At 46.8% G+C, this 14,006-nt stretch overlaps 1 protein-coding gene across 4 annotated transcripts in view; it reads right to left on the minus strand.

The window, feature by feature from the left end:
• The window catches only part of PUM2 (pumilio RNA binding family member 2), a 783,590-nt gene that overhangs the window by 459,140 nt on the left and 310,444 nt on the right, over positions 1-14,006 (minus strand). For all 4 annotated transcript variants that reach the window (XM_069235995.1, XM_069235994.1, XM_069235993.1 and 1 more), the window contains exon 11: positions 9,180-9,323. In XM_069235995.1, coding sequence (XP_069092096.1) covers positions 9,180-9,323 — 144 coding nt within the window. The remainder of the gene's footprint in view (positions 1-9,179; positions 9,324-14,006) is intronic.

Below are 14,006 nucleotides of genomic sequence, written 5' to 3' on the forward strand. Positions count from 1 at the left end.
AAGTACGACACTTACAGGGTTCAGTTCTTGGTCCAAGGTAGCCCACCGTTGGGGGTTCAGAGCAACCCCAAAGTTACCACACCAGCAGCTCAGGGCCGGTCAGGTGCAGAGTTCAAAGTGGTGCCCAAAACGCATAGGCTTCAATGGAGAGAAGGGGGTGCCCCGGTTCCAGTCTGCCAGCAGGTAAGTACCCACGTCTTCGGAGGGCAGACCAGGGGGGGTTTTGTAGGGCACCGGGGGGGACACAAGCCCACACAGAAATTTCACCCTCAGCGGCGCAGGGGCGGCCGGGTGCAGTGTTAGAACAAGCGTCGGGTTCGCAATGGAAGTCAATGAGAGATCAAGGGATCTCTTCAGCGCTGCAGGCAGGCAAGGGGGGGCTTCCTCGGGGAAACCTCCACTTGGACAAGGGAGAGGGACTCCTGGGGGTCACTTCTGCAGTGAAAGTCCGGTCCTTCAGGTCCTGGGGGCTGCGGGTGCAGGGTCTTTTCCAGGCGTCGGGACTTAGGTTTCAGAGAGTCGCGGTCAGGGAAAGCCTCGGGATTCCCTCTGCAGGCGGCGCTGTGGGGGCTCAGGGGGGACAGGTTTTGGTACTCACAGTCGTAGAGTAGTCCGGGGGTCCTCCCTGAGGTGTTGGTTCTCCACCAGCCGAGTCGGGATCGCCGGGTGCAGTGTTGCAAGTCTCACGCTTCTTGCGGGGAGTTGCAGGGTTCTTTAAAGCTGCTCCTTTGGATAAAGTTGCAGTCTTTTTGGAGCAGGTCCGCTGTCCTCGGGAGTTTCTTGTCGTCGTCGAAGCAGGGCAGTCCTCAGAGGATTCAGAGGTCGCTGGTCCCTTTGGAAGGCGTCGCTGGAGCAGAGTTCTTTGGAAGGCAGGAGACAGGCCGGTGAGTTTTTGGAGCCAAGGCAGTTGTTGTCTTCTGGTCTTCCTCTGCAGGGGTTTTCAGCTAGGCAGTCCTTCTTCTTGTTGTTGCAGGAATCTAGTTTCTAGGTTCAGGGAGAGCCCGTCAATACTAAATTTAAGGGCGTGTTTAGGTCTGGGGGGTTAGTAGCCAATGGCTACTAGCCCTGAGGGTGGGTACACCCTCTTTGTGCCTCCTCCCAAGGGGAGGGGGTCACATCCCTAATCCTATTGGGGGAATCCTCCATCTGCAAGATGGAGGATTTCTAAAAGTTAGAGTCACCTCAGCTCAGGACACCTTAGGGGCTGTCCTGACTGCCCAGTGACTCCTCCTTGTTGCTTTCTTTGTTCCCTCCAGCCTTGCCGCCAAAAGTGGGGGCCGTGGCCGGAGGGGGCGGGCAACTCCACTAAGCTGGAGTGCCCTGCTGGGCTGTGACAAAGGGGTGAGCCTTTGAGGCTCACCGCCAGGTGTTACAGCTCCTGCCTGGGGGAGGTGTTAGCATCTCCACCCAGTGCAGGCTTTGTTACTGGCCTCAGAGTGACAAAGGCACTCTCCCCATGGGGCCAGCAACATGTCTCTAGTGTGGCAGGCTGCTGGAACCAGTCAGCCTACACAGATAGTTGGTTAAGTTTCAGGGGGCACCTCTAAGGTGCCCTCTGTGGTGTATTTTACAAAAAAATGTACACTGGCATCAGTGTGCATTTATTGTGCTGAGTAGTTTGATACCAAACTTCCCAGTTTTCAGTGTAGCCATTATGGTGCTGTGGAGTTCGTGTTTGACAGACTCCCAGACCATATACTCTTATGGCTACCCTGCACTTACAATGTCTAAGGTTTGGCTTAGACACTGTAGGGGCACAGTGCTCATGCGCTAGTGCCCTCACCTATGGTATAGTGCACCCTGCCTTAGGGCTGTAAGGCCTGCTAGAGGGGTGACTTATCTATACTGCATAGGCAGTGTGAGGTTGGCATGGCACCCTGAGGGGAGTGCCATGTCGACTTACTCGTTTTGTCCTCACCAGCACACACAAGCTGGCAAGCAGTGTGTCTGTGCTGAGTGAGGGGTCCCCAGGGTGGCATAAGATATGCTGCAGCCCTTAGAGACCTTCCCTGGCATCAGGGCAGTTGGTACCAGGGGTACCAGTTACAAGGGACTTACCTGGATGCCAGGGTGTGCCAATTGTGTAAACAAAAGTACAGGTTAGGGAAAGAACACTGGTGCTAGGGCCTGGTTAGCAGGCCTCAGCACACTTTCAATTCAAAACATAGCATCAGCAAAGGCAAAAAGTCAGGGGGTAACCATGCAAAGGAGGCATTTCCTTACAACTAGCTTTCATGGGAAAGGTGCCCATTGACACTTTCTGCACATCAGCATCAGCAACATGGGCATCCACACACACATTGACTCACCATTATTGTGTGGACATACAAATGCATAAGGAAGCTCAAGTGGGACAGATGGTACTACAGCACGTGTTTGCGATCTCATCATTTCACCCCAACCATCCCAAGGAAGGGGTAACTGCTACATCTAATGCACAGCATGTGAATCCAGAAAAGGATTCATGCTGCAAAACAAAATGGTTACCAGTAGGAGGAGTTTTGCAGCCGGAAGAGTTTTCTGGATTCACGTGCGACCCACCCACTTACCTGGAAACGCGAACAAGACGAACAGGTTCGGAAATGGTCACATATAAGGATAAACTGTTTAAAAAAAAAAAAACAGAGCAAGAGAGAAAAATAAGAACGGAAAATGAATCTGAAGATGGCTACCATGCAGAGGAACTTCCTGTGTGCCATCTGGCATCACACAGGGGACGCACCAAATAGTGGTCGACAATTCCTGACCCAACCACTAGATGGCGGAATAATGCAAAGCATATGAATCCCGAAAACTCTTCATGCTGCAAAACTACTCCTACTAGGAAGTAGCCATTTTGTTTCTGGCCCTGGGGAGGTCGTGGTCCTGGGGGCCTAGGTGGTCCATGCGGCCCCCTACCCAGCTATTGAATCTAGCCTTGGGGACTTTATGGGGTCCCTGAAGCATGTTTTAGCCCTCGGGGGGGGTCTTTGTGCTCCCCTCCATTTTTGCTATAATGTCATGAAGATGGTGATCCATGGGGCTCAAAGGAGCACCAGGAGGGGAGCCCTGGGCACCCCTCACCTTATTTAATATTGCCACATGTCCCATTGGACCAGGCCCACCCGGGGGCTAAATTGTTAACAAGCACAAGAGACTTGTTTGTTTTGTTTTTATCCTTGCCGAATTTGCAAATCTGCTGCGATTTATGTCACTAAAAAGAATGCTTTTTTGCTCTGGTGGGGTCCCAGTGGGACAAGGCTAGGGGTATTCTTAACCTGCCCAGTATTCTTTCTTTTTTTTCTTCTTTTTTTTTTTTCCTATTTTTGTTTGGAACTCGACTAAGTCTGAGTCCCAAAATGGCTGCGGACACTTTCTGGTAGAAGTGTTAGCGGGCAATCAGATCTCTAAGATTATTCTAATAGGGTGTGAGTTGGGGGAAAGAACCAGCGCTCAGGGATTGAAAGTTATATATTATATATAAATGGTGCAAACACAAGGGAACACCCCAAGTCCCCTAACTGGTTTACAAAGTAAACACATACAAACATAAAAACAAATGTAATGCACTCTGAGTGCATCACATTTGTTTCTAGGCAATCAGATCTCTGCCCGAGATCGGGAGGATACGCAAAGGGTTAGCGTCTCTAGACATACAAAGTTGGTTTTCTCGCAATAGCTCAGAAACTACTTTATACCAAATAACAAAAAGAACTGTTTCTGAACCAAGATCTACCTTTCTTCCAAATTTGGTGCAGTTCCGTCCAGTGGTTCAGGCTGTAGTTGTGCCCAAAATCGCTGTGGGAAATTGTAAGGGGAAAAAAGTTTTTTGCTTTTTCAGATAAAACACATATAGCTATTTTAAAACTAGACACTTAATGCAAGGGGTTTGTGTGGCCCACTCCATTTTTAAAAGTCAAGCTCCAGGGAGGTGGTGGTCTCTGGGGCTCAATGGAACCTTAAAGAGGGGGCCCTGTGCCCCCCCCTCTCTTTTTTCCATAATGTTGAATGCCCCCAGGACCTGGCACACCTGCAGTCTATACTGAACCTTTTTTTTAAAAAAGGGTTTAAAATTTTTGTCGGATTTGTGGATCCTCCATGAATTCTGGCTTAAATTTTTTACAAAAACAAAAAACATTTTTTGCATGGGCAGGGACCCTTGGGGATCTCAGCACTTGGGGTAGGAGGTCAAGGTGCCTATAGGGGGTTGGCCACAGGACTGGCACTGCAGCCAACCCCCAACACGCACGGGCGAAGGCCCTAAGTCGCTCGGGTTGGGAACGTCTAGGGAGAATGCTCCTCAACGTTGTTGTTAGAGAGGGACAGGTTCTATTGAATCTTTGAGAAAGAGAGCCTGGAAGTCCTGTTTGAGTAATGTTGATGTTCTATTGAGAACTGATAATTATGAGGCGGAACGTTGGTAAGGTGTGGTAATGAGTTCTAGACAATAAGCACTTTTGCCTCTATCTTTGGTGTTGTTTCCTCTATAGGAGCGCCTATAGTAGGATTTTGTGCGAGAGCACTGGCTCTACCCATTCTGGTATGAGGTGGAGGCTTCTGGCATGGTGGTCTCTGAGCCTCCGTGATAGCTGGAGCAGCAGTAGGAGCCCAAAGATGTAGGGTTCCCAAGGGTTTTCATGGAGTTCGCCGTCTCTGTGTCACTTTTTTATTTTTTCTAGTGTCTTATCGATCTGTGGGCCAAAAAGATGTTCCTTATCAAAGGGGAGATTAACAATGTTCTGCTGAACATCACACTTGAAACCGGAAACACAAACCCAGGCGTGTCGTCTAATGAGTACACTGTTATTAATACTCCTGGCTGCTGTGCCAGCAGAGTAAAGGATGCCTCCAACTGACGTGTTTGATATTAGTTTGCTCTCAGCAACTAATTCCGGCCCTCTTTTCTGGTGCTGTTCTGGGCGTTCCTTCATCTCATCCCAGTGAGCACAGTTGTATAGTACTAACAGCCCCATGGAATTGGTGATGCATCCTTGGTTTGCAGACCAAGATGCAACCAGTTTACCCACAGCTCAAAATATATATATTTTTTACTTTCTTTGCCTTGCCGTGGGGTGTTGCCTGACACTTGGGGATTAGCTCTCTTTCCAGCACTGGTGACGACTAGGGAGTCAGGTGGTGCTTGACCTCTTATGTATACCGGGTCTGAGGAAGAGACTTTAGATTTTTTATTGACCCTGGAAGTGATAATGCATGCCCTAACAGGGTCCTTAAATATGTCTTCCATATGTCAGAGTATGTCTCAACACAGGCAGATATTGTGTGCCTCTGTAAGTGGAAGAGTGTGTTTCAAATACGAAAACCTCCTTGAGATTTCACTTGTGAAGTTAGCTGCCCTCGCTATAAGCTCCTAGTATGCAGTTGAGTCAATAGAAGGAAATGAAATCTCATTTGTAGAGCTTATAATGATTTGATACTTTCGGGACAGCAGAGAGCTGCTCAACACCACTGAACCTAAGCTGGAACAATACAACAAAAATCTCCGATTCCAATCTGAAACCTGGGAATAGTCCCAAGGTAAGGAATTTACTGTCAGAAGTATCCATCAGAAATAAGTCCATAATAGTCTTTACTGGTACAAGGTTGCACCACTAAGTGGAAGCAATACAACAAAGTTGATTTCCCATTTCTCAGTTTTGTTTATTGTCTCACAAATCCACGTTTCATTTTCAATCTCAAAGGAACTCATCATTTGTGTCCTTTCAACCATTTCTCTCTCTTAAAATGTCCATACAGGATCGTTACTCATAAGATAATCTAATGAAAATCATTATTATGAAAGCAATTTGAGTTTGATGATTAGAAAATGAGCTACAACAAGTCTGTATGTTAACGAAATCTTGTATGTATTCAATTTGCTATACATCTCAGTTCCACTAGCGGTACTAAGTTGTCATGATTTCTAACCAATAATAATAAAAACTAATCAGTGGGTAAGAGTACAAAGTAATATATTAATTTTCCTTTATTACATACCTGGCTAGTTTTGATACCAAACTCACTTATGCAAATGAAGTAGGCAAATATTTTAGCCAAAAAACATAGTGACTGTTGGAGGCATGATTTGTGACTGGATTCCAAAATGGAAAAAAGCTACAAGGGGATGAGAGTATTGTACTTTACTGACACATATACAGATACCACCTCATACACTGACTGGTTACAGGAAGAAAAGTATATGTCAATGTAAAGAAATGGCTCCCTGTTGCAGTTAACCCCCACTTTTTGCCTGATACTGATGCTGACTTGAATGAGAAGTGTGCTGGGACCCTGCTAACCAGGCCCCAGCACCAGTGTTCTTTCACCTAAAATGTACCATTGTCTCCACAATTGGCACAGCCCTGGCACCCAGGTAAGTCCCTTGTACCTGGTACCCCTGGTACCAAGGGCCCTGATGCCAGGGAAGGTCTTGAAGGGCTGCAGCATGTCTTATGCCACCCTAGGGACCCCTCACTCAGCACAGACACACTGCTTGCCAGCTTGTGTGTGCTGGTGGGGAGAAAATGACTAAGTCGACATGGCACTCCCCTCAGGGTGCCATGCCAACCTCACACTGCCTATGGCATAGGTAAGTCACCCCTCTAACAGGCCTTACAGCCCTAAGGCAGGGTGCACTATACCACAGGTGAGGGCATAGGTGCATGAGCACTATGCCCCTACAGTGTCTAAGCAAAACCTTAGACATTGTAAGTGCAGGGTAGCCATAAGAGTATATGGGCTGGGAGTGTCAAAAACAAACTCCACAGCTCCATAATGGCTACACTGAATACTGGGAAGTTTAGTATCAAACTTCTCAGAATAATAAACCCACACTGATGCCAGTGTTGGATTTATTAAAAAATGCACACAGAGGGCATCTTAGAGATACCCCCTGTATTTTTCCCAATTGTTCAGTGCAGGACTGACTGGTCTCTGCCAGCCTGCTGCTGAGAGACGAGTTTCTGACCGCATGCGGTGAGAGCCTTTGTGCTCTCTGAGGACAGAAGCAAAGCCTGCTCTGGGTGGAGGTGCTTCACACCTCCCCCCAGCAGGAACTGTAACACCTAGCAGTGAGCTTCAAAGGCTCAAGCTTCGTGTTACAATGCCCCAGGGCACTCCAGCTAGTGGAGATGCCCGCCTCCTGGACCCAGCCCCCACTTTTGGCGGCAAGTCCAGGAGAGATAATGAGAAAAACAAGGAGGAGTCACTGGCCAGTCAGGACAGCCCCTAAGGTGTCCTGAGCTGAGGTGACTCTGACTTTTAGAAATCCTCCATCTTGCAGAAGGAGGATTCCCCCAATAGGGATAGGAATGTGACCCCCTCCCCTTGGGAGGAGGCACAAAGAGGGTGTACCCACCCTCAGGGCTAGTAGCCATTGGCTACTAACCCCCCCAGACCTAAACACGACCTTAACTTTAGTATTTAAGGGCTTCCCTGAACCTAAGAATTTAGATTCCTGCAACTTACCGAAGAAGAAGACTGCTGAGCTGAAAACCCCTGCAGAAGAAGAAAGAAGACACCAACTGCTTTGGCCCCAGTCCTACCGGCCTGTCTCCTGCCTTCTAAAGAAACCTGCTCCAGCGACGCTTTCTCCAGAACCAGCGGACCTCTGAATCCTCAGAGGACTGCCCTGCTTCAAGAGGAACAAGAAACTCCCGAGGACAGCGGCCCTGCTCCAAAAAGACTGCAACTTTGTTTCAGAGGAGCAGATTTAAAGACCCCTGCAATCCCCGCAAGAAGCGTGAGACTTGCAACACTGCACCCGGCGACCCCGACTCGACTGGTGGAGAAACAACACCTCAGGGAGGACCCTCCGGCGACTCCGAGACTGAGTAACCAAAGTTGTCCCCCCTGAGCCCCCACAGCGACGCCTGCAGAGGGAATCCCGAGGCTCCCCCTGACCGCGACTGCCTGACTCTAAAATCCCGACGGCTGGAAAAGACCCTGCACCGCAGCCCCCAGCACCTGAAGGATCAGAACTTCAGTGCAGGAGTGACCCCCAGGAGGCCCTCTCCCTTGCCTAGGTGGTGCCTGCCTGCACCGCTGAAGAGACCCCTTGGTCTCCCATTGACTCCCATTGGAAACCCGACGCTTGTTTGCACACTGCACCCGGCCGCCCCCGCGCTGCTGAGGGTGTACTTTCTGTGTGGACTTGTGTGTCCCCCGGTGCCCTACAAAACCCCCCTGGTCTGCCCTCCGAAGACGCGGGTACTTACCTGCTGGCAGACTGGAACCGGGGCACCCCCTTCTCTCCATTGAAGCCTATGTGTTTTGGGCACCACTTTGAACTCTGCACCTGACCGGCCCTGAGCTGCTGGTGTGGTGACTTTGGGGTTGCTCTGAACCCCCAACGGTGGGCTACCTTGGACCCCAATCTTAACCCCGTAGGTGGTTTACTTACCTGCAAGAACTAACATTACTTTACCTCCCCTAGAAATTGCACTAAGTGTCCACTTTTAAAACAGCTTATTGTGTTTTATGAAAAAAGTATATATGCTACTGTGATTATTCAAAGTTCCTAAAGTACTTACCTGCAATACCTTTCAAATGAGATATTACATGTAGAATTTGAACCTGTGGTTCTTAAAATAAACTAAGAAAATATATTTTTCTATAACAAAACCTATTGGCCTGGATTTGTCTCTGAGTGTGTGTTCCTCATTTATTGCCTGTGTGTATGTACAACAAATGCTTAACACTACTCCTTTGATAAGCCTACTGCTCGACCACACTACCACAAAATAGAGCATTAGTATTATCTCTTTTTGCCACTATCTTACCTCTAAGGGGAACCCTTGGACTCTGTGCATACTACTCCTTACTTTGAAATAGTGCATACAGAGCCAACTTCCTACAGTCAATTAAAAAAAAAAAAAAAAGCACCATAACTAATTGATCTACCGAAATACAGCTAAACTTTCACCACTGTCAACTATCCTTTATTTGTGACTGAAGATTGTCCTCTCTTTTAAGAACTGTAAAACATCACCCAATTTACAGTACTACATTTAGAAACCTTGGAGGTTGAAAGGCTGACTGTTCAGCCAAGAATCTAAGCATGATATCCACAATACTTCTTCTCAGCACCTACCAGTCAGCTCACTGATCCATCCTGCCACATCACATAAACCGACTAAGCTCTCAAATGGATAGCTAAATATTTCACATTCAAACTAAAATGTGAGTTGTGAAAAAGCACTTACCTGCTTGTGCTGCAGCAGGACTGATTAACATAGGTGCTGAAGCGACTAATCGAACCTGGGTTCCCAAGCCAGTTCTTGCTCCAGGCCCCATCACCAAGGCACCAGTCTGATCATAATAGGCAGTGGGAGTAAGAACCTGGTAACCTAGATAAAAGAAAAGTGAGATTAATCTACAACTGTTTGAGATGTGTTGTGGCAGTCATTATACTTAGCCTACACCTAACCTGTCTTTGATATTAATCAAACATAACTATCATTGTGTCTTTATAAACAATGATAAAGCACATAAATAGCACATTCAGAACTGTCAACTGAAACATATGCAGTATGTAATAGGTTAGATGGTATCGTGTTATAAAGCCATGCTCTATCAGTTTACTAGAAGCAAGGACTGCAGAAAAAGCATATTACACTATTGAGCCATCTTATTTTAAAAGACTCTGCATGGCTTCTCAATTCCGGGAACTCCTGGAGGAGCTTAAGTATAATGGTAGCAATATGCCTTGGGCGAACTCATTTAGTCCACGTTTTTAAATCCGAGACAGCTTATCATGAATTTTCAAAATTGATGGCAGTCTACTCTTTTGTGATGATCATAAAAACCTATAAAATTACGTTTTATGATGTCACGTTTTACATAAACGTTCCCAAAGGGGATTCATTTGGAAGCTAACCCTTCCTGCCAAAGGAAAATTATATACCTCAATAGGGCACTGACGGGATTAACTTGACTACTACTTATAATCTAGAGGTGCCGGAAACTGGGTTTTGGTTGCAGTAGACCCCCCACTTTTTGCCTGGTTTCTGATGTGACTGACATAAGTGCACTGGGCTACTGCTAACCAGGTCTGCAGTGTTCATTCCCCCAAAAAAGGCCACTGGTCACTTGATCTCCAAGTGGCCAGGCGTTTAGCACCTCTAACTCCCTAGTAAGTGGTACCTAAGGCAGAGGTACTAAAGAGGGTCCCTAAGAGATGCAGCGTACCCTGTGCCACTCTACGGGAACCAGCAACAAACTCATATAGACTGCCACTGCAGGCTGCATGACAAGGTGCTCTAGAAAGTGAAAGCACAACATGACACACACTTCGAGGTGCCACCTGAAAACCTACCAACTACTAGTGAGCTGACTGACTGGTTCTAATCAGCCTGCCACCACAGATGAGTTTCTGACTCCCCAGGTGAGAGCACACACTCCTGGGCGGTCAGGAACAAAGTATGCTCTGCAAGGGATGTTGTACACCCCTCCCAACAGCATGACCTGTAAATATTCCAAGGCAGGGAGCTTCAAAAAGGCTGCCGCCTTTGGTATGCGAACCGTGCTTCCTTCTGAGGTGATTTGGCACCTGGACAGGTGAAAAAATTAGCTATGCAGGAGTGTTGCACTTGCAGGCTGGACACACCTCTAGGGTGACCAGCCTAACATGAACACGAAGTTAGGAATTTCACCACCTTGTGTGTGGTGGAATTAGGAATTCTGGGACAGGGTGATGCCCACTCACCAGGAAGTTGTCTTCTAGGGGGCGTAGTGACCCCAGAGGTAAATAGCCCATTGGCTACTACCTCTTACCCCCTTAACATCTCTACATTGAGTATTTAAGACTTTTGATTCACAGGACTACAGAAGAAGAAAGACCTGAAGAGTTGCGAAAAGCAAGAACTGAGGAGCAGCAACTGACGTGGCCCCAACACCCCCAGCCTGCTTGCTGTCCTCAAGAATTGCGCCAAAGATGACTCATACTGCAGCTGATCTGCCCCAAAAGCCTGAGAGGACTGCCAGCACTTCGAGAAGTAGCCAGGATCCCCAGTGGAATGGTGGCACTCCTTCCCTGCACCAAAGAGGACTCACAAGGACAGCATCGCTGCACCCGTGCCACCTAACCTGAGTTGAAGTGGGCCAACTGTGTCAGCGTGGTCCCTAGGCCCTTCAGAGCCAAAGCCCACCTTGGGTTTGCCAACAGTGGACTTCCTGATGCCACCTGCAGACCCCCTCAAACTGCAAGTATCCCCTACACCGGAACCCAACGGCAAAAGAAATCACTGCACCAGAGTTCCACAGCATAAGAAGTGGGCAAATGGTGTCCCTACGTGCCTGAGAAGCTCAAGGGTCGAGCTCCCCCGTGGGTTCCACCTGACTAGGCCCCAAGTCCCTGCTTGCAGCCTCTTCCTGGCTGGACCTATCTCCATTGAATTGAATGGGACACCCAACACCATAACACACCTCTGCATCTAGATGCACCAGAGCACCTCGAGGTGAACTGTTGGTGTGGTCTTGGACTTTGCACCATACTCACCTCAAGTCCAGAAGAACAGCCCTGTATGTCATTGCTAAGCAGCATGTATGCAGTGTCTGGTTCTTTCCCATAGGATAACATTAGGGCACCCAAGGCTGAAAAGCACATCTGCACCCGGATGCCCGAGTGCCTCCCTAGGTGATCTGTTGGTGCTGCTTTGGACTTTGACCCATACGTACTTTAACTCCATAATAATGTTCTTCTAAGTCGCTGTTAAGTACCTGTATGCAGTATGCTTCCCCACAATGGATAACATTACTGCTCCAAAAATTGCACTGGCAACTTCTGAAAATTGTAAAAATTCATAATTAGAAAAGTACATATCGGATTCAGATGATCTTGGATAAAAGTCCTTATTACTTTTATAAATTGGTGTCGGATTTCTTTATTGAGTGTGTTTCTCAATGCCTGTGTGTGCAATACTAGCATAGCACTACCCTCTGATATGCCTAACTGCACGCCCACTCAACCACAAGAGAAAGCATTTGGGGTGTGCTTTGTGCCTCTTTAATTCCTTTGGGGTTTGCCTCGACTCTTTGCACAGTGTACCCTTTTTTTAACCACTTTATAAAAAGCCAGCTTCCTGCAAGAGGGAGACAATGTTGCTAGCCTTGTTGAACTCTACTATTGTAAACCATACCAGACAGAGGAATGCGTAGGTCTTCAGGGCAACAAGCATATCAGCTTTTAATGTTAACCTTATGTTAGAACTGTTTCAAATGCTTCCGCCACATGTCCCAGAAGGAAGCTACAGAAGCAACTAGACCAACAAATTGCTTTTCATTTGGAGGGATTTAAATTGACTGAAAGACGTTACTTATGTCAAAGTGTGAAGGATGATAGGTGATACAGAATTAATCGATTAACTTCAAAGCAACCCTCCTTTTATTTACCAGAGAATGGAGTTAGACAGAAAACAATATAATTTGAACAACTTGGATCAGCAATAGCAGGGAGGGTCTAATGGGCATATTGTGGCTTTAAAAACAAGGATTAATACCAAATGGAACAGATGTGAAGTCGCCCAAACCATAAGTAATAGCTGGGATTGGGTAGTACTTTTGAGTAACGTGAGCACATTTCACTCTCCACTGAAGTCACAATATCTGAATAAAAAGTTTACTCCTGTAACAGAGGGTAGATGCTTTGATGGACAGTGGAAGCTACAGCATCTTAAGATTTCCATCATGTGCTAGAAGGGTAAATTCATCCTACCCCCAAAATGAAAGCACTGCTGATGTTTCCTTGCTGATAGCCACTTCAAGTTCGATCAATGCTTTGACTGTAGGAGCCCTGCTGCCTTAGCCTGTGATTCTACCTTTGTAAGTTAAGCAGATTTAATATTCAATGTTGTTTCATTTTTAGCTATTGAACAGACTCTCAATAGTGACACCGCCTTTGACAAAGGGGTTCCTTTGGCAATGAGAAGTCATTTGCCGGTTTAGTCTTTCATGTTACAGGGAATGTCAACATCTACGTTAAGAGTAAAGTGTCTGGTGTAAAATTAAAAAAAGGAGGTTCACCACTGGCCTTTTCAATGGGTGAAGCCCAAGCTTTCATGGAAATATATGTTTTGGTGTGCTCCAAACTTCCTTATGCCAACTGCTTCTTAAAAGTTGCTGGTCATACTTTGGCAAAGTGGGGACTCACCCAAACAACAGATGTCAGAACATCAAGGAAGCGCTGAATAAATGAATAACCTATACCTATTTTTTTTAGTGCTCTGCAAATGGCAACTCTCAAAAATAGAGACCCTGACTAGAAATGTTCCCGCTGAGAGGAATAAAACTGTACAAATTAAGGTTTACTTGAAAATAATCAGCAGATATTATGAGAAGTACTAGAAATGTCAAGTGGAGGCTTAGAAAATACATTAAGTAGATTTTCAGACAAGAAATATTGTACAGTGAAGCCAATCTCTCATGGCTCTTTCTCAACAGAGCTAAATATATATGGAAAATGTCACTTACCCAGTGTACATCTGTTCGTGGCATTAGTCGCTGCAGATTCACATGCTGTGCACATCCCGCCATCTGGTGTTGGGCTCGGAGTGTTACAAGTTGTTTTTCTTCGAAGAAGTCTTTTCGAGTCACGAGATCGAGGGACTCCTCCCATTTCGGCTCCATTGCGCATGGGCGTCGACTCCATCTTAGATTGTTTTCCCCCCGCAGAGGGTGAGATAGGAGTTGTATATGCTAGTAATAGTGCCCATGCAATGGAGTGATTACGTATGTACCTAATGTAGTTTAAAGTAATATATATATATTTACAAATATACAGATGTTCAAGATCAACTTCTAAACGGCTACAGGCTCCCGCGGAGGCGGGTGGGCGCATGTGAATCTGCAGCGACTAATGCCACGAACAGATGTACACTGGGTAAATGACATTTTCCGTTCGGTGGCATGTGTAGCTGCAGATACACATGCTGTGCATAGACTAGTAAGCAGTTATCTCCCCAAAAGCGGTGGTTCAGCCTGTAGGAGTTGAAGTTGTCTGAAACAATGTTCGTAGTACTGCTTGGCCTACTGTG

The sequence above is a fragment of the Pleurodeles waltl genome, chromosome 5 (assembly GCF_031143425.1).
Source record: "Pleurodeles waltl isolate 20211129_DDA chromosome 5, aPleWal1.hap1.20221129, whole genome shotgun sequence".
Classification (NCBI taxonomy): domain Eukaryota; kingdom Metazoa; phylum Chordata; class Amphibia; order Caudata; family Salamandridae; genus Pleurodeles; species Pleurodeles waltl.